Source organism: Callorhinus ursinus, unplaced genomic scaffold (genome assembly GCF_003265705.2).
Source record: "Callorhinus ursinus isolate GAN/ISIS: 27379988/994484 unplaced genomic scaffold, GSC_fseal_2.0 scaffold12, whole genome shotgun sequence".
In the NCBI taxonomy this organism is placed as follows: Eukaryota; Metazoa; Chordata; class Mammalia; order Carnivora; family Otariidae; genus Callorhinus; species Callorhinus ursinus.
Genome location: NW_027397074.1, coordinates 28,578,289 through 28,599,186, shown reverse-complemented (window position 1 = coordinate 28,599,186; position 20,898 = coordinate 28,578,289). Strand labels below are relative to the sequence as shown.

Genomic DNA, 20,898 nt, shown 5'->3' with positions numbered 1-20,898 from the left:
CTTTGCCCTCAGCAAGTTTATCTTTGCCATGTCTCAGAGGTAGTTTAAGCCATAATGTACTATCAGTAAATATTCTAAAACTCAATTATATTTGTGATGTTTTATTATCTGCTAATATCAAGTTAGCAGAAAGGCACATCTGATATGATTCTTCTTCCTGAGCCCATGATATACTTAATATACATTGCTCTCCTGTTGCTTAAAAGTAATATATTGTTATTTATACCTAACAAATACTTGCTAACATGTAGACACTATGAAGAAACTTAACAATCAACTATTAGGTTAAATTACTTACCACCAAATGTTTTCCTAAAAGTCCAGATAGCAAATACATTAGGCTCTGTGGACCAAAAGTTATCTGCACAAGTAGAGACACAAGTGGTCTATAGACCAGCAGCATAGACCTCACAGGGAAACCATTGGAAATGCGGAAATTCAACCCACATTACAGACCTACTGAGTCAGAATCTGCATTTTGACAAGATCCCCCCCGGAGCTCTATTACACATTTTTTTAATTTACATTCATTCATTCATTCATTCATTCATTCATTCATTTATAAATAACCTCTACACCCATCATGGACCTTGAACTCACAACCCTGAGATCAAGACTCATGCTCTACGGACTGAGCAAGCCGGGTGCCCCACACGTTTGAAGTTTAAGGATTACTCTACTGGATTGTGCAGATCCTCACAGGGTTTGGTAGGAATGTGAGCTTGAATCTTTGTAGGAAAGGCCTGCGGAGATCACCCCCAAGAGAAGCACAATATACTGACTTGGGCAAAATATTCAACATTTCCCATGTTATAGTTCACTTGATTGCCAGTTATGGGGAAGAGAACATTAGGAATTTTTTTTTTTAATTTACAAGGATGGGTCTTCATAAGGTGAATTGTCTATTTAGGTATGATTTTGAAAACTGAATGAGTCTATAGGGCCCTCTGTGATGTGGTTTTGGAATATAGGTGAGGTTCAGTGGGGTGGAGTGTGGAGCTGGTGACCAAGAAAGAATTCCTGAGGCATTTTTGGTGCAAAATGGTGGTTTTATTAAAGCACAGGGACAGGCCCCGTAGGCAGAAAGAGCTGTTGCACTGTGGTCTTCAGGAGTGGCGGATTAGATAACTCAGGAGTTGGGGAGGTGAGGACAAAGGGGGTGTCCAGAAGGACTGTCATATGCTAAAGACTCTCAGGATACTGAAGGCCTGGTTATTGTGAAGCCAAGGTTGTTCTTCCCTCAAATGAGACACTAACATGAAGACAGTTGGTAGTTTCCTGGAGGAATGTTACATTCCTTCTATCACACGTCCTTGTTAATGGGCTTCAGGTTCAAAAGAAATTCCATTTTATTTACATTTCCTTCTGCCTCAGCCTCCCTCAATTTCATGTAGGGGAGGGTGATGTTAGGACTTCAGGAAACTGAGTTATACATCTCTGGAAGTTAGGTTATTGGTAAGAAAGCTTCTTCCTTGTAAATCACTAGGACATTTGTAAACTGAGGGAGACTCCCGTCCTGCAGGACTGTGATCTTTATCAGTTAACCATTTGTTTTTCCTTTAGGGCAGCCCAGAGTGCCTGAGGAATGTCACACATACCACATGGGGGGGCCAGGGGAGGTGTAGGGTACCAGCTTCTGCTTTGTCCTCAGCTAGCCTTCTGCTCCCTCATCCTCTGTAGAAAGGATATTGGCAATTTAATGATTGCCAGTACTCAATTTACAAATAGATTTTAGTTCAAGAGCATGTACTTTTAAGACATTGTGTGGAACTCAGGGTACATCTGATAAAAATAAGTATGAATATGGGGAGAGTAGATTCGGAGGATAATCTACATAACCACTCAACCATAATATGATTAGAATGTATTACTTTTGTAATAGGATTCTATAGAAGGTTATATAAGTTTAATATTAGAGGTTAATTAGAAACAAAATTGAATGAGAAATTTTTCCTTATCATGGTGGATGCTTGTATTTGAGGAAGAGCATGTTTAATTAAACCAGGCAGAAAAGGCAATAAAGAGAGTCTTGTAAACAAGCTGAAATGGAGTGCTAAGTTCTCTGAAAAGCTTTTTTAGTTGGTCGTACTTATTTAATGTCTAATTCATTTCGGAATTTAAATCTTTCCTTTGACAGCACAAGTACAGATGGTAAGACTTTTGCAGTTATCATTCACAGTTGAGATCTTTTTCCTTTTAAATGTAAAGGAGAGGAAGGGTTTGAGGGACAGATTTTCCTGAGGTAATAGTTGCAAGTTTAAAGAGCCAGGGAAAGAATGAGAGGGCCACTGTGGATACTGAATACAAAAAGAAAGCAATAGCCTAGGGTCAAATTTAAATAAGGTATGGAGACCAGCATTATTCTCCAACAGGCTCCCTGAAGGAGGACTGTGGAGGTGATGAGGGAGAGACTTTCACTGGAAAATTTCCTCCAGCTACCATTCATGTCGTGTTTGATGGAAAAACATCTGGTGCTATTATTTAGTTCTGTGTGCTCCATGTCCTGGAGACCTCAACTCATCTATTACTTAATAACGTGGTTTTCAAACTGGGCTCCACAGAGCCCCTCAGGTCAGGCTGTCAAACGGAGCTTCCAATAAATCCCATAAACTTATTGGGCTTTCTTTCCAGCTTTTTAGAAAGAAAGTGTTCTGCGGCTTAAAATAAATTTAACTGCTAAAAATAGTTCATTATTTGTAACAATAAAAAAAAAGAATTTTGATCTTTGCCTTAACAACTTCTGCCATTATATTTTACTTCACATCCTTTCTATAGGCCTCTGGCCCCTTATTCCCCCTAATTCATTAGAGACATCATAACACTAATTTTCAACAAAATTATTACAGAGTGGTAATCTTGCTGATATCTGTGGCAATTTTATTGATTTAACCGTAGAATTGTTCATTCTTTACATTATGTTACAAGGTTCAAAATCCATGAAGATACTAAATGACCTGTGTGAATCCGCATACAGATTCTTGTTGTATTAGTAAAACCCTGCAAATCCAAAATAGTTTTTAAGTTCCATATCCCATTAGTCTAGTCTCGTTACTAAAATGTAGGTCTTTTTCAAAGCATCATCAAAGCATCATCAAAATAGTTATGTAATGAACAAGGCTATGCATAAGGAATTTTTTATACGTTCATGAAGAAGATATTACATAGTAGACATAAGCCCTATATATGGGCTCAAAAAGCAACCTGAGAGCACATGAACAAATTTATGGGCATTTTAAATTTAAATTTTGAAGAAAAATTTTTACTTGTATTTCTCTCCATGTTTATCCCATTTCTTCATAGTTGCATTGAAATCCAATTTAGCTCTTACAAGAAATTTTAGTTAATTTGCATAAAAACAAAATTGACTCCCTTAATGGTCTTTTTAAATAGCCATTTAAAAAAAAAAAAAACCTCAAGGTATTTATTCACATAACAGTTTCCACTCCCTTGGCCATAAGCTTGACCTTTAAAGCCTTAGAACTTTAAAGTAAATATAATTTAAGAAAAACTTTCTTAAGTTTGGGAGATTTGGAAGTTTTTTAAACTTGTTTATCCACTTTTGCATTTTTTTCCATATCTGGAAATGGACATGAAAAGTCTTACTTTTTACATATTAAAACTCTGTACACCTCAAAACATGAATCCAAGTTTAATGCATTATAATTACAACCTGTCTGAATGGTCTGTTTCTTACTGGTCCAGTGAGATGCTATAGAAAAAAAGTCAGTATAGGAATGCGTATTCAAGCCATTCTCCTAGAGATTCACAGCTCATAATAGCAAAAAAGGAAAGCCCAGGGTAAGGAGACCTACTTAATTTAAATGCAATAATTTTCCAACTTGACCACAGAAATGTTTTTTTGTTAAAATTATATTTAATGCTAATTAGAATCCAACAAACTAATGTTTAAAGATCATCCTTTGGAAATACTTCTAAGGCAATATATGGTTTTCATTAATTGAAAGAAAAATGTCCTCCATTGGATCAAGTTAAAAATAAATCACTCTAGGGGCACCTGGGTGGCTCAGATGGTTAAGCAACTGCCTTCGGCTCAGGTCATGATCCTGGAGTCCTGGGATCGAGTCCCGCATCGGGCTCCCTGCTCAGCGGGGAGTCTGCTTCTCCCTCTGACCCTCTTCCCTCTCATGCTTTCTATCTCTCATTCTCTCTCTCTCAAATAAATAAATAAAATCTTTAAAAAAATCACTCTAATAAGTTTCAGAATTAATTTATTTCCCATTGCTTCATCGTCTCAACATTCCACCAAATATGTTTACATTGCTGACAAAGCCTTATTCCCAAGGTCAGCTTTTTAGCTCTGATCTCTCATTTTTAATATGGGATTAGTTAAAATTATAAATGTTAAATCTGGGGAGAAGGTCCATAAATGCTTTAATGTATGTAATTATTCCCAAGGTTTTATTTTGGTTGAATAAGTAAACTATAGATACAGGGTCTTTTATAGATAAGTTTATTTACCTTTTGATAAAAAGTTATGTCTGAAAGTGCAGTGTAATTCTGGCACCAACTACCTGGATTTAAGCCAAACTCCACCAGTTTAGGGCTCTGTCCTCTACAAGACTGCTCAGCCCTTCAGACATCAGCTGCAAGTTCAGGGCTCCCCAGGCCACCCTTACTACTGACATGCTGGCTACAGATTTGGAAGTTCCCACTAACCCCTCAGATTTACTGGAACAGCTCAGAGAACTTGGGAAAGCACTATAGAGTTGACCCTTGAACAACACAACTGTAACTATGTGGGTCCACTTGTACACAGATTTGTTTCGATAAGTACAGTACAGGACTGTAAGTGTATTTTCTCTTCCTTATGATTTTCTTAACATTTTCTTTTGGTCCACCTTACTTTTTTATTTTAAGAACAGAGAATATAATATAAACTATATATAAAATACATGTTAATCAACTGTTTATGTTATACATAAGACTTCTGGTCAACAATAGGCTATTAGTAGTTAGGTTTTGGGGGAGTCAAAGTTATACAAGGATTTTCAGCTGTACAGGGAGTCAGTTCCCAAAACCCCCACGCTCTTCAGGGTCAACTGGACTTATAATTAGAGTCTTATTATAGCAAAAGGATACAAATCAGAAGTAACCAGGGACGCCTTTGTGGATCAGTCAGTTAAACATCTGACCCTCGAGTTTTGGCTCAGGTCCTGATGGAGCCCCACCTTGGGCTCCACACTGGGCATGGAACCTGCTTAAGATTCTCTCTCCTTCTCTTAAAAAAAAAAAAAAAAAAAAAAAGAGGCGGTGGCAAAATAAGAGACAAATAGGAAAGATCTGGGAGGGTCCCAAACACAAGACTTCCATGTTCTCTCCTAATGGATCCAGGAGGCATGGCCTTCTCTACATATCAATGTATATTATCTGCCAGAAAGCTCACCTGAGCTTTGGTATCAAGAGCTTTTATTGGGGCTTCATTATGTAGACATGATTAATCAATTCATTGGACACATGGTTGAGCTCAATCTGTCCCCCCACCTGCCCCCAGAGATTGGGTGGATATCATGTGGCTTAAAGCCCCAACCCTCTAAACTTGTTCTGTCTTTGTGGTGTGACCATCCCTATGTCCTCAGACATCTCTTTAACATAAACTCACCTGTAGTCCAAGAAGCCACCATGAATAAGAAAGATTCAGGAAATTTCAGGATTTGGAGGCTACCTCCCAGGAATCAAAGACAAAGAACAGCCAAATCCCTTATTATACAACAGAAAGCTTTAGAGTTGGCAATAAGAAATGGCCTTGATAATACACTTGTACATAGCTGTACCTAAGTGAATCTGAATGTGCCTAGTCATTGGGTAACTCCCAGTATTGGAATAATAACAGCAACAGAACCCCATAGCCATTAACACTGATGTTGAAACTTCAAGAAAATCCTTAAGTACCTAGCAGATATGAAGAGATAGGCCTTCATATGTATATAAAGCAAATAAATATAAATTTAAAATAACATTTCATTGTAGTTATATTTTCTGAACACTTCACTATGAAAATTGTAATTGTCCAAGGTTGATTCATAACTTTTCATACATTGACTATATGAATTTGGATAGAACATTTGATGATAGGAGTCTGGATATATATAGGAATTTGGTTTTCCTGGATTGAGTAATCAGTCCTCAATATATAATTATAAAAGAATATTCTATTTGAGAATTTTTTAATGATCTTTTTCAATATTTTTAAACCCACAAGGATAATAATAAAGTTCTAGCTAATTTGTCTCATTCCTGATTGCAGTCATGTGCATAGAATATACATTAAAGTAGGAGAGATTTTTTGAGGTTGCTTTTGAGATTAATCCAAGTTTCAGATAAAGTGCCAAAGTTGCTCATTCAAACAGCTGTAAATCAGAACCAACCAATATTTTCCATGTGCTTTTAAAATGAATTCTTTATCAGCAGTGCACCTTTCAACAATACAATATAGTAACTGTGAAGGTTATTGAAAGCTGCTTTATCTGTGCATTCATAATTCAAATAAAAGAGGTGATTGGATGTATCTCAAAAGCAATATGTCCTCCAGTTGCCACTTAAAGCTTGCTAGTGTTTTGTTTTTATTTCAACCTGGAAGAGTAGTCAGAATAGATATGGGCTGCAAAAAATATGATCAGAAGTCAGGAGGTCGATTTTCCATGTGTAAATTCGGTGTTGAACTGCTAAAAGTTTTAACACCCTAATTGTGAAGTCATTTGTTTTATTCCAGCATTCCTTAGAAGGCATAAATTGCTACAAGATCCAGCAGTTTATTTAGCCTTAAAACGCATGAAATATTTCTGTCTTTCCATCCCCTATGATTGTTTGGTGTTAATTGCCCTCAAAAATGATCTTAGCTGAGAAGGCAAGGGAATGCTTATCTAGCAATTTACTAGTAGCATTAAGGATTTTAATTGTGCTAGATAAACATGACAGGCAATTATTGAGTGTTGTTACACATTGGAAAATAAAAATGGAATGCTGAGCATTATACTCTTTTGCAGTTTTGTCTTTATGCCAGTGCCTAATTTATATCTTTTAACAATTTAATAGGTTGAATTTTATTTGAGAGCTGTTTTCTGGAATATGCTATTGGAAGATCAGACATAAAACTTTTATATTTGCTTACTTAGTAATACAATATGAATCAATCTGAAGTCATACGTGTTAACTCTCACTAATGCCATAGTCTTCCAACAGATAAAATGGAAAGAAAGACTATCCATTTATCTGTTACTTTGTGAAGTAGTGACATGAATGATCCTGTGATTCTACTTTCAACTATGAGTACTAAATAACAAAAGGTTAAAAATTTACTTTTGTTGTCATTTTGAAGGTGGGAAAATGCAATTCTTGTAGAAATATTTCAATAATTTATTACCTTTGTAACAAAAGATAAAGAAGGCACTATATCATAATAAAAGAGATAATCCAAAAAGAAAATCTAACAATTGTAATATTTATGCACCCAATATGGGAGCACCCAAACATAAGGAACTTATTGATAATAAAGCGATAACAGTAGGGGACTTTAAGACCCACTTAGATCAATGGACAGATCATCTAAACAGAAAATAAACAAGAAAACAATGGCTTTGAATGACACACTGGACCAGATGGACTTAACAGTTTTAATCAGAACAGTCCATCCTAAAACAGCAGGATACACATTCTTTTCAAGTGCCATGAAGCATTTTCCAGAATAGATCACATACTCATTCACAAAGCAGGCCTCAACAAATACAAAAATGTTGAAGTCATACCATGTAACTTTTCTGAGCACAGTGCTATGAAACTAGAAATCAACCACAAGAAAAAATCTGGAAAGAACACAAATACATGGAGGTTAAACAACATGCTAGTAAACAATGAATGGGTCGACCAGGAAACCAAAGAAGAAATTAAAAAAAAAAATACAGAGAAACAAATGAAAATGAAAACACAATGGTCTAAAACCTTTGGGATGTAGCAAAAGTGGTCCTAATAGGGAGGTATATAGCAATACAGCCTACCTTAAGAAGCAAGAAAAATCTCAAACAACCTGACTTTATACTTAAAGGGGCTAGAAAAAGAACAACACACAAAGCCTAAATCCAACAGAAAGAAGAAAATAATAAGGATTAGAGCAGAAATAAATGATATAGAAATTAAAAAAAATAGAACAGATCAGTGAAACCAGGAGCTGGTTCTTTAAAAGAAATTACAAAGACTGATACACCCGTAACCAGATTTATCAAAAAGAAAAGAGAAAGGACTCAAATAAAATCACAAACGAGAGAGAATGGACAACCAATACCACAGAAGTACAATTATAACAGAATATTATGAAAAACCATATGCCAGCAAATTGGACAACCTGGAAGAAATGGATGAATTCCTAGATATAAACTACCAAAACTGAAACAGAAGAAATAGAAAACCTGAACAGACTGATAACCAGCAAAAAAAAAAAATTGAATCAGTAATCAGAAACTCCCAACAAACAAAATCCAGGACCACATGCAAAAGAATGAAACTGGACCACTTTCTTATACCATACACAAAAATAAGTTCAAAATGGATTGAAGACCAAAATGTGAGACCTGAAACCATAAAAATCTTAGAGGAGAACACAGACAGTAACTTCTTTGACATCGGCCATAGCAGCTTCTTTCTAGATAGGTCTCCTGAAGCAAGGGAAACAAAACCAAAAATAAACTATTGGGACTATATCAAAATAAAAATCTTCTGCACAGTGAAGGAAACAACAATACTAAAAGTCTACACAATGGGAGAAGATATTTGCAAATGACATATCTGATAAAAGATTAGTATCCAAAATATATAAAGATTTTATAAAACTCAAGACCCAAAAAACAAATTAAAAAGTGGGCATTAGGGTGCCTGGGTGGCTCAGTCAGTTCTAAGTGTTTGCCTTCAGCTCAGGTCATGATCACAGGGTCCTGGGATCGGGTCCCACATTGGGCTCCCTGCTCAGTAGGGGGTCTGGTTCTCACTCTCCCTCTGTGCTCTCTGTTTCTCTCTCTCTCAAATAAATAAAATCTTAATAAAAAAATGGGCAGAAGAGAGCGCCTGAGTGACTCAGTTGGTTGGGCATCTGACTCTTGGTTTCAGTTTGGGTCATGGTCTCAGAGTTGTGGGATCAAGCTCCATGTTGAGCTCCATGCTGTGTGTAGAGCCTGCTTGGGATTCTCTCTCTTCCTCTCTCTCTAACCCTTCCCTCCTTCCTCCCCCTCAAAAGTGGGCAGATGACATGAATAGACATTTTTCAAAAGAAGGCATACATATAGGTGGCCAACAGACACATGAAAAGATGCTCAATGTCATTGATCAGGGAAATACAAATCAAAACTACAGTGAGATCTCACCTCACACCAGCTACAATCAACAACACAAGCAACAACAAGTGTTAGCAAGGATGTAGAGAAAAAGGAACCTTCTTGCCCTGTTGGTGGGGATGCAAACTGGTGCAGCCACTCTGAAAAACAGTATGGAGTTTCCTCAAAAACTTAAAAATAGAACTACCCTACAATCCAACAATTGCACTACTAGGTATTTACCCAAAGAATACAAAAATACTAATTCAAAGGGATATATGCACCCCAGTGTTTATAGCAGCATTATTTACAACAGCCAAATTTTGAAAACATCCAAGTATCCACCGACTGATGAATGGATAAAGAAAATGTGGTACACACACACACACACACACACACACACACACACACACACACACACTGGAATATTACTCAGCCATAAAAAAGAATGAAATCTTGCAACAACCTGGATGGAGCTAGAGAGTATTATGCTAAATGAAATAAGTCAGTCAAGAAAGACAGATACCATATGATTTCAGTCATGTGTAGAATTTAAGAAAGGAAACAAATGAACAAAGGGAAAAAAGAGAGAAGCAAACCAAGAAACAGACACTTAACTATAGAGAACAAATGATGTTTACCAAAGGGGAGGTGCGTGGGGGTACTGGTTAAATAGGTGATAGGGATTAAAGAGTACACTTCTTGTGATGAGCACTGGGCATTATATGGAAGTGTTGAATCGCTGCATTGTATAATTGAATTGTAGTTTTGATTTGTATTTCCCTGATCAATGATATTGAGCATCTTTTCATGTGTCTGTTGGCCACCGATATGTATGCCTTCTTTCGAAAAATGTATGTTATGTATGTATGTTAATGAACTGGAATTTAAAGAAAAACTTAATTTATTACCTTTGAAATACTGGTGTCCTTTTACCAAAGCTATTGATAACATTTGGAAATAATTGGGATTTTTAAAAAATTATTATACTTTTTGCAAACAAACAATTTGGTCACAGAATGCCATTGATTTGGATATTTTAGATATTTCTACAGTTTGATTCTATTTCATAAACTATTAGTTTGAAATACAAAACAAATTATTACTACCCTTTCTAGAGTTACATTTTTAAGCATCTTCTACCGACTTAAATTCATTTTCTTAACTGCGTTGTAGGAAAGGAGAATGGGATTTGAAATTCGTTTCAACTCAAAATAGTGAGGTGGGCTTCTTTCCCCACCTGAAACCATAATGAAAGGAAAGTCAAAGTCTAAGATTTAGGTAGACACTGCGATCTATTTGAAAAATAGTTACGCTTTTCAAAAATTTTGGTAAACACTGTCATAAGTTACTTCAGTTCTTTATTGGACTTTCCTCTACATCATTATCAGTAGCCCACAAGCCTTCTTCAGTACCAGAAGTACATTCAAAACTTAGCATTGACATCTCTTTTTCGTCTTCAGTGTTTCACAGCTGACAAAGCCCCAGCTGGTACATCTGTCCTCTCTAAGGTTACCTGAGACTAATTCCTACACTTCTGAAAACTCTTTCATTGCACCCTGCTCTTCATGCCAAATTTGTGATCCTATCTTTAAAAAAGTCAGCAGAGGCACCTGGGTGGCTCAGTAGGTTAAGCATCTGACTCTTGATTTTGGTTCAGGTCATGATCCTCGGGGTCATGAGATTGAGCCCCATGTCAGGCTCCATGTTCAGTGTGGAGTCTGCTTCTCCCCTTACCCTCTGCTCCTCCTCCCCACTTGTGCTCTCTCTCTCTCTCTCAAATAAATAAATAAAATCTTATAAAAAAAATTTTTATTATACTTCATGTACAATTAGGTGATATAATATGCATATCTTCTGATGCATCAAATTCACTCCTAGGAATACTCCCAGCAAAAATGCATACATATGTTCACCAAAAGACATATTCTAGAATGTTCCTAGCAATACTATTAGCAATAGCTCCACACTAAAAAATTTCCAAATATCCACCATCAATAGAATGAACAAATAAGCCATAATACATTCACACAATAGAATACTGTATATCAATTAGAATGAATAGTATTCAACAACATGCGACTATATGGATGAACCTCACACCACCTTGTAGAATGAAAGAAAGCTTGCATATAGGGGTGTACACAGTATGATTCCATTTACATAAAATTTAAAAAAAAACAGTTCTGCATTGTGAGAAATCAGGATAGTGGTTGCACATGTGGGAAGGGACAGTGATTGGAAGAGGGCACAAAGAGGGCTCTGGATTCATGTGTGTGTTCAGCCAACTCCGTACTTATGAAATTGTACCAAAAAATGCACTTTTGTGTTGGGAGACTAAGTTTAAAATAGCTGATATATATCTGACAAAAACATAAAATATATATGAAAATATGCTATAGATCTACTTCTTATCCAGGTTCTACTGGTTCTGCCTGTGTCTTACAGCAGCATTCCCTAATTTCTGTCCTACACACTCATCCATGCATAAATGAGTACACGTTCGACTGGTGAAACTCAAATATTCAAGCTCAATGGATTATATCAATCTCAGTATCTTGGTTGAAATCGTACTATAGTTACTATTATAAGAAACTGGGTAAGTAGACAAGGGATCTTGCTATATTTTTTCTTGCAATTGTATGTGAATCCACAATTACCTTGATAAAAAAATTTCAATATAAAAGAGGGAGTGCTGAATAAACACAACATATTAAATTTCCAAAAGTGAGACCCTATCCCAAGTGAACTGTATCATAATGTTTGGGGTTACTGGAAGCCTGTACTTTTAGCATGTGTTCCAGTTAATTTGTGATAAGGCAAGGCTAGGAAATACTGTGTAGTAAGGGGCTAGCTCTTTAACACTGTCTCAATCCAGGACACTGTGGTCACAAGCTTATAGATTAAATTTGTCATATGGTTTTTAGGTGGTCTTGTTTCACTATAATAAAAGAAATCAATGTTTGTTGGTTCTCTTTTAAATCTACCTACAATAAAAAGAATGAAATACTTAGGAATAAATTTAACAAAAGAAGTACAAGATGTTTACACAAAAACTACAAAACATCATTGAAAGGAATTAAGGACCTAAATAAATGGAAAGAAATCCCATGTATTTGCATCATTAAAATGGCAATACTCCCAAATTGATCAAGCTATTCAACACAATTCCTGTCAAACTCTTAGCTGCCTTTGTGGAGAGGGATTGATAAGCTGATTCCAAGATGCATATGGGAATGTAAGGGACCCCAAAAAGCCAAAACTATCTTGAAAAGTAAGAACAAAGTAGGAGGACTCATGCATCCTGACTTCGAAACTTACTACAAAGTTACAGCAATCAAGATGGTGTGGTATTGGCATAGAGATCAATGGAATGACATTTAGAATCTAGACATAAACCCTTACATTTATGGTCAATTGATTTTCAACAAAATAATTCAATGTAGAAAAAAATAGTCTTTTCAACAAATAGACCTGGAATAGCTTGATAATCACATCCAAGAGAATGAAATTGGACACCCCCACACCTTTTAGCATACACAAAAATTAAGTGAATTATATACCTAAATATGAGAGCTAAAACTGTAAAACTCTTAGAAGAAAACATAGATGTAAATCTTAATTACCTTGGATTAGGTAATAATTTTCTAGATGTGACATCAGAGCTCAAGCAACCAAAGAAAAAATAGGTAAATTAGACTCATTGACAGTTAAAATTTTGTTCTTCAAAGGACACTAAAATAAAAAGGACAAGTTTTGGCAAATGTAGAAATTGGAACACTTTTACCTTGCTAGTGGTATTGTAAAATGGTGTGCTTTAAAAAACAGTTTGGCACTTCCTCAAAAAGTTAAATATAGAGTTACAATATGACCCAGCAATTCCACTCCTAGATATATACCCACGAGAATTAAAAACATATTCACATAGAAACTGATACACAAACATTCACAGCAGCATTATTCATAATACACAAAATAGGAAAAGAACTAAAATATCCATCTGCTGATGAGTGGATAAACAAAATATGATCTATCCATACAATGGAACACTACTCAGTCATAAAAAGGAATGAAGTACTAACACATGCTATAACATAGATGAACCCTGAAAACATTATACTAAGTGAAATATGCCAATCAAAAAAGACTGCAGAATGTTTGCTTTCATTCTATGAAATGTCCAGAACAGGTGCATTCTTAGGGACAGAAAGTGGATGAGTTGTTGCCAGGTGATGGGGGAGGGGAACACGGGAGGTGAGTGTTAATGGGTATAGGGTTTCTTTTTGTGGCGATGAACATGTTCTAAAATTAGATAGTGGTGATGATTGTATGACTCCAGTGAATATATTAAAAACCAAAACATGAGCTGACTTTTACAGTATATGAATTGTATCTCAATAAAAAAAATTATAAACCAACCTAGAGTTCCCTAGTACAAGTTGTTTATATAATTACCATTTTCAAAATCGGATCCTTGATGCTAATCTAAAATGGTACAAGAGCAAACCCTCTGCACATCAGAGTATTACACAGAACAACCATGCATTTGACTCTTGACCAAAGGAAATTTTGCTTTTTCCACATATTTGCCTGGAGAATACTAGTGATGAATTGATATTGTGAAATGCCAAATTGGTAATAAGGGACTGTTCCAGGAAAACGCACCGATTTCTCAAATCACATCTGTAGACTATTAAGTTAATTGACTGTGTGATTTGATGGAATGAGTACTGGAGTAGACCCCATCCCTTACTGTGTGATCCCGCACTTATCAATTATCTTTCCACATTTGTTTTCCTATCTGTCCAGTAGAAGATCAATACCTGCCCAATACATTTAGAAGATTCTCAAGAGATCCAAGATTTTCAAGAATCCAATGAATGCAAGATGTGAAATTGTTTTGAAATTGACAGCACTAAAAACTATGAGACATTATTTAACATCCTTCATTTTTCTTCTCCAGATTTGATTTTCAAAAAGGGGAAACATAAGGTTCTAAGTTAAACGGTTCTTTTTGGATGTTGATTGAGAGGGTCTGGCTCTCTTGAGGAAGAATATTGCATGGACTCGAACACTTAGGCTTGTGTGACATTAACACAGAGAATTTTATAGAAAGCTGTTATAATTTTTTTTTAATGTATCATTCTGACAGCCTGAGAACGATATAGCAGCCGACAGGTTATTGTCAATTAAACATGAGCTGTCAGAAAGTCAGAAATGTTGAAATATGGTGAGCATGAATCCTAAGCAGATCATATGGCCGCTGCTCAGCTGTTATTTTAACAGAGTCGCTGTACGTACATGTCATTTTCCTGCAGAATTTAATTTGAGTCCCTCACGATGCAGATATACTTGCATTTGCATGTTGCTGTCAAGTCAAACTTGGACCTTCTAAATGAGCTAGAATGGTAGGTGGTAGTGGGCAAGTGGCATGTGGAGAAGAGGACTCTCATCTGGCTTGTTTCCACTCAGGTTACATTGAAGAGGCTTGCATCATCCCCTGTCCCTCCGACTGCAAGCTCAGTGAGTGGTCCAACTGGTCTCGCTGTAGTAAGTCCTGTGGGAGTGGCGTCAAAGTTCGGTCTAAATGGTTGCGTGAAAAACCCTATAATGGAGGGAGGCCTTGCCCCAAACTGGACCATGTCAACCAGGTATTTTCTACCATTGATTCTAATAATGAGAATATTAACATGTTATTTAGATTCACAATGATCTATTTTTTTTCCTCCAAAATGGAGAATGAACAATAGCCCTGAATAAGAAATTTGACCCATTTTACCCTTAGAATGCCTAAGTAAATATATAAATGTTCTTATAATTCCAAATCAGATATATTATCTTTGCATTAGGAGATTTAGTACCCTGCATGTATATGCATATGAAAAATGGAAATGAAAATTAAAATGACACCTACCTTTAAAATAATATAAAATTGTATCTAGCTGTGTGCTGAGAGCAAGACTGTCTCATTATTATAGTTCCCCTAGACTCTCAGAAAAGACATCTCAATTACCAACTACTTAAAATGAAAGTATTTGGATTTGGGTCTAAAACTAGGAAATCTCTCTCTCTCTCTCTCTCTCTCTCTCGCTCTCTCCCTCCCTCCCTCCCTCCCTCCCTCTCCCCTTCTCTCCCCCCTCCCTCCCCCTCCCTCCCCCCACTCCTATCCTTCTCCCTCTCTAAAAAGAAGGTTGGGGGGCTCCTCCTGAGTGGCTCAGTTGGTTGAGTGTCTTTGTATCAGCTCAGGTTAGGATCTCAGGGTTGTGAGATTGAGCCCCTCGTCTGGCTTGTGCTGGGTGTAGAGACTGCTTAAGAGTCTCTCTCCCTCTCCCTCGGCCCCTCATACTCTCTCTCTCCATCCCTCTCTAAAAAAATCAAAAAATAAAACTAGGAAATATGAATTTGTTCATTTAAATTTGATACAAAATATGTTAAGAAAAAAGATATAAAGAGGACTTCGAAGTCAGTGTAACTATGTTATCTACCAATTTAGTCTTTGACCTTTTGAATTTTATTTGGAACCTTATTTGATTTTTGTATGTTCATTTCATTAGCTGCTGTTAATAGTTGTTACTTGTGTTCTATTGGAGATATAAAATAAAAAGACTGATAGAGGGAATTGTGACTAATTCAAATGCAATATAAGATATAGGCAATTATTATCATGTTTGACCTACATGTGAATTAAGAAAGAATAAACTTAATATAGTATGTGTAGATGTTAAGAGATATATTTATAGTGTCACAATCAAATGAACCAAATCATATATATGAACCAACTTTAAATATGCAGATAGGTTTCATGCATACATAGACTAATTTTAATTTCCAAACACACTGCTTACCAGTATACATACTTTACTTCCCACATTAACTGAAATTGTTAATGATAATGAAGATATACTGTAGGGTGCTCCCCTCCACCTGCTAAATGGGATGCCGCCCAATTCATGAATCACATGGGAAAGCCAATTAGATCTTCAAAAATAATAAGGTAAAATAAAGGTACAGTCTAGAGAAAATAAAAATAAATTTTGAATAAAGAAATTAAGGACAAAGAAAGTGGAGAATTAAATGCCGTAGGAAGTACTACTCTGAAAAAAATCTTGATTTTTCCACCCCCCCCCCGTGAAGTTGCTGAATGTGCCCTTAAAGGTAACCATCAGTGACTAATGTGCAGTACTGCTGCCATCTACTGGTCAATGAGTTTTCCTGCCAGAGTGAATATTTGCAAAGAAGAAAATTCAGTTAACATTAACCCTAACGAAACACAGTAACTGAAATGCAAGCTTTATAATGCAAAGGAATATTTTTCTACAAGTTTTGAAATCTTAAATTTCCATTGGTAAACTTAGCTTATAATAACTTCTGCTCCATGGTCCTAATAAAGAGAAGTTCTACATAAATGTATAGGTTCAGTGTGTGTGTGTGTGTGTGTGTGTGTGTGTGTGTGTGTGTGTGTACAGCCAATGAGCTTTTCAATTAAAATAAGCTGTGTTTGCCTCAGCATTTTTTTTACTAGTGAATTTTCAAAGGTTCAGGACCTTCTGCCAAGTTGTCTTTGCTATGAAAAGTCTTTTACCTAAGCCATTTTTCTGTCACTCTCCAACTCTGGTAAAATTTAACGCAGAGTTTGATGATGACATTTAGGTACTTGTTAATCAGCTTACTGGTGGTATATTAAGTCATGAACAACTAAAAATTAAAGCTAAAACAAGAAATAGTAGATTCCTGATTCTGAGTACAAATGTTCTACATTTAAAAATAGAAATTTCTAGGACTTTATCAGTAAAATATTAGGAAAGAACATACAAAGGTTTGTGTTAACTTTGAAAATTGTAAATCACATGGATTTTTTTACAACAATTATATATTCATCAATAACATAATCAGTGGTCCATTGACTTGGTAATGGTCTCTGAAGTACCATTTTCTGATTGAGGAAGCAAATTCTCATCCCAAGAAATGTAGGTGGATGGATGGATTAAAATCAATAGATTAATCAATCAGTCTATGGATAGATTTCACTCACAATTTATCCATCCCCCATGATATATGTATTTTGAGGTCTACTCAGTTTTTTAGGTTTTCTTCACCCTGCCCATCTAATCTTTTCCTTGGCTCTGTTGTTTACAATACTCCTTTGTATATCTTCACTTTAAACAATAATGAGTTGCTTTTTCTCTCCCAAGGCTTAATGAAGATATTGTAATCATTTACCAAAAAAAAAAAAAAGTAGGCTTTTATGTGTGGGTAAAATAATATTTTAACTTAGAACATTAATTTTTTCATCCAGTATACTGACGTTTTTCCTTATCTTTTTCCTCTCCCCTTTCTTCATTCCTGTTGAACACTGCTCCAGGCCCAGGTAAGAACTTCTAAACCTCCTGGTCCATGGAAGAGTACTGCTTGTTTTCTTTTTCACTCCCGACCTCAGAGAATGTATTTCTTTTCCTGCTATTGTCTTTTATCTTTTACAGGGAGAAAATACCACATTTTCCATAAAATTTTTGTTCTGCAGCTGTTTCCCCCCACCCAGCCCCGCCCCAGCATGCTACCTGTGTTTTCTCACTTCAGTATCAGGGCTGAGGTGCAGGGGTGGGGAGAACAAGCTTCACTTCACCAGCCTTGAAAAGGCAGTGACATCTCTTGTTAATGCTGTCATGCTTCTCGGGGGGAGAGGTAAAGGTGCAGGTGGGCTGAAGGTGGGTGGCAGGAAGTTGCTCTGAACTGATTTGTATTCAGTCCAGTGTAGGAGATTAGAATGAAAGCCATTGAAAGATTAGGAAAAATAGCATTTCTCCCTTCCACACAAGTTGTAGGGTAATGTTTTACTCTGTAGTACTCAGTACGATTTTAATGCCGTACCCAATGTGGAGGTGATAATATATAACAATAATGATAGGTTCTTATTCCAATGGTGCATAGTCTTTATTCTTACTATTCCATTCTTACTTCTTGAATAGGCCAACTTTATTCACTCACTAAAATTTGCACAAAACAGCTCCAAAGGGCTATTTATATTTTCTGGAATTAAATAGTTACACAAAACATACATATACGTGTGTGTGTGTGTGTGTGTGTGTGTGTGTGTGTGTGTGTTGTATGTGAAATAGGCAACAATGTTGAATTACCATAGATTTTGAAATCATTTTAAAGGACATTTTTCTTTAATGGTTGAGTCAGCTGTTTTGCAGTGGATTACAGTTTATTTATTTCCTTGGCTTAGTCATTCTTCTCACTGAGAAAAAAGCATAATTGGTTCATTGTTCTAAAATCCTGAAACCAAACACACCAGCCTAACTGTGGGGCTTTCAGGCTTTGTGGACACTGGAGCAAGAGAGTTGGCTTTGTGTCATGTGGACCCTCCCTGCTTTGGGCTGTAACTGGGTAATACGAGGCCAATTTCAGACCTTGCTTCCAAGCCCTAAATGCTTAAGGGTTAGTTTTTAAATGGTTTTATTTCTTCTTCTTTATCATTTAATTTAGTTTCACATACGGAATGCAAAAAATATATAAATTTTTATTGCTATGTACATTCGTTTGGAAAACAGGCCAAGTTATATTCCTTTGAAAACAGCTACTTTTATGTGCTTATTTAATTCATTCATTCATTTATTCATTCATTCATCTATTCAACAAATCTCTATAGAATGCCTAACATATGAGCACTCTGGCCTAAGTGTTGAAGACCCACAACACCGTGAACAAGACAGATGGCCCATGAAATTACAGTACTGTGCAGTGGGGGGCAGTACGGGGCAGTGTGCGAGGTGTCGCGGGCGCTTCGTCAGGCCACATGTGCAACTGTAATGTAATAGATGATCAAGGATCAAGAGAATACAACACAGCTAGCCCTGCCCGTTACTGCTAGAACTCTCAAGAGGTTTTCTATAGTCCTCTCTTAGAATAATGAGCCTATCATAAAGGAGGAATGAAAATAGCTAAACAGGAATACAGTGTTTGTCATGAAGGTGAAGGGCTCCCAGTGGCGCTCATCGGGTTCCCTGCGGAGAAATCCCTGAGAACTGTGTGTGTTTCAGGTGTATGAGGTGGTCCCTTGCCACAGTGACTGCAGCCAGTACATATGGGTCCCAGAGCCGTGGAGCATCTGCAAAGTGACCTTTGTCAACATGCGGGATAACTGTGGAGAAGGCGTGCAGACCCGAAAAGTGAGGTAAGGCCCTCACTCCTCCCCAGTTTCCTGCATCAAACTGTCTTCAGCTTCATTTCTCAGGAATCTGGGCTCATGGAATACTCCAAGGGGATCTGCCTCAAGCCGCAGGTTGTTACACGGGGACTTCTGACAGGAAACCTCACTTCAAGGTGCTCTGAAAAGAAAGATCCACATTGAATGCAAGCTGAACTAATGCAGTTTTTCCAACCCCAGTGACTTTGTTTTTAAAGGCCAAAAATATTTCCGACTGCTTTTTAGTGATAAACTGTTGTAAACTCTTCCTCCTTCGTATCCTCAAACTGGCAAACTTGTGACTACTCTCAACTCCTCCAGGAAGCTTTCCCTAATACCTAGTGCTGCTCATTTGGTCTGTGGGAGCACTGCCCAGTAGGGTAACCACTAGCCACATGGGGCTATTTCATTTTAAATTCAAACTAGTTAACATTAATAATTTGATTAAAAATACATTTCCTCAGCCACACTAGACACATTTCAAGTGTTCCATAGCCACAGGTGGCTAATTCTGTCAGACACCAGAGGTATAGAGCATCTCCATCATCACAGAAAGTTCTGTTGAGTAGTGTTGCTCCATAGTACCCCACGTACCCCTCATTGTTTTGGAAAGATCCATTTACTGTCTGTCGTTTTTGTTAAACTCTATAGCTTTCTCCAAACCGAGACCCTGTCATAGTCATAGAAATTCCCTAACACCTAATACAGTTTGGATACTCATTAAATTTTCCCTGCGGTATCTGCATATGGCTCTTAAGGGTTCTGGAACCCTATGAAACAAGTGTAGGAGGTTTTATTATCTCCACTTTATAGAGTAGATTCAGAAGTATGAAGTAATTTACCAAGAACACCCATCTAGTAAAGCAACAGATTTGTCACTCTTTATACCAGTTTCTTCTAACCCTGCTGAGTGACACACAGTAAAGACAAGTGTCAAAACATCCAAAACTCGACAGTTCATGTTGTGGACAAGCTCTGACCTAACGTTCCATGAATTTAAGATTTTTATTTCTCAATAGAAAGGTAGAGCGAATTAACATTTGTATTGTAAAACTTTGGCACAATCTGTATAACTTCGTTTCCAATAAAAATAATCTCTCTTTTTTCACAAGCCCTCTGAACTCTCAACCTATGTTTCTGAGGAACTTAATAAAGGTGGATGAGGGGTTGGGAGGTAATAAGTTGGTAGAGAAATGTAAGGAAAAGACAGAGATTCCATTTTCCACCCTTCCCTTCCAAATTTAAAATTTCTCCTTCAAATTTAAAAATATTTTCCCTATAAAAAGATTTTGGTCAATTTGGTTTTTTGTAAGAAAAATTAAAGAACTGATCTTGCAGCTTTCCCTTCAATGATCTTTGTAGATGTTGCTTTTTCTTGCTTTATAAATAGAT

General features: G+C 36.6%; 1 protein-coding gene across 6 annotated transcripts in view; it reads left to right on the top strand.

The window, feature by feature from the left end:
- The window catches only part of THSD7A (thrombospondin type 1 domain containing 7A), a 446,918-nt gene that overhangs the window by 390,972 nt on the left and 35,048 nt on the right, over positions 1-20,898 (top strand). For all 6 annotated transcript variants that reach the window (XM_073898881.1, XM_073898883.1, XM_073898884.1 and 3 more), the window contains 2 exons: positions 14,790-14,968; positions 19,361-19,494. In XM_073898881.1, the coding sequence (XP_073754982.1) occupies positions 14,790-14,968; positions 19,361-19,494 (313 nt within the window). The remainder of the gene's footprint in view (positions 1-14,789; positions 14,969-19,360; positions 19,495-20,898) is intronic.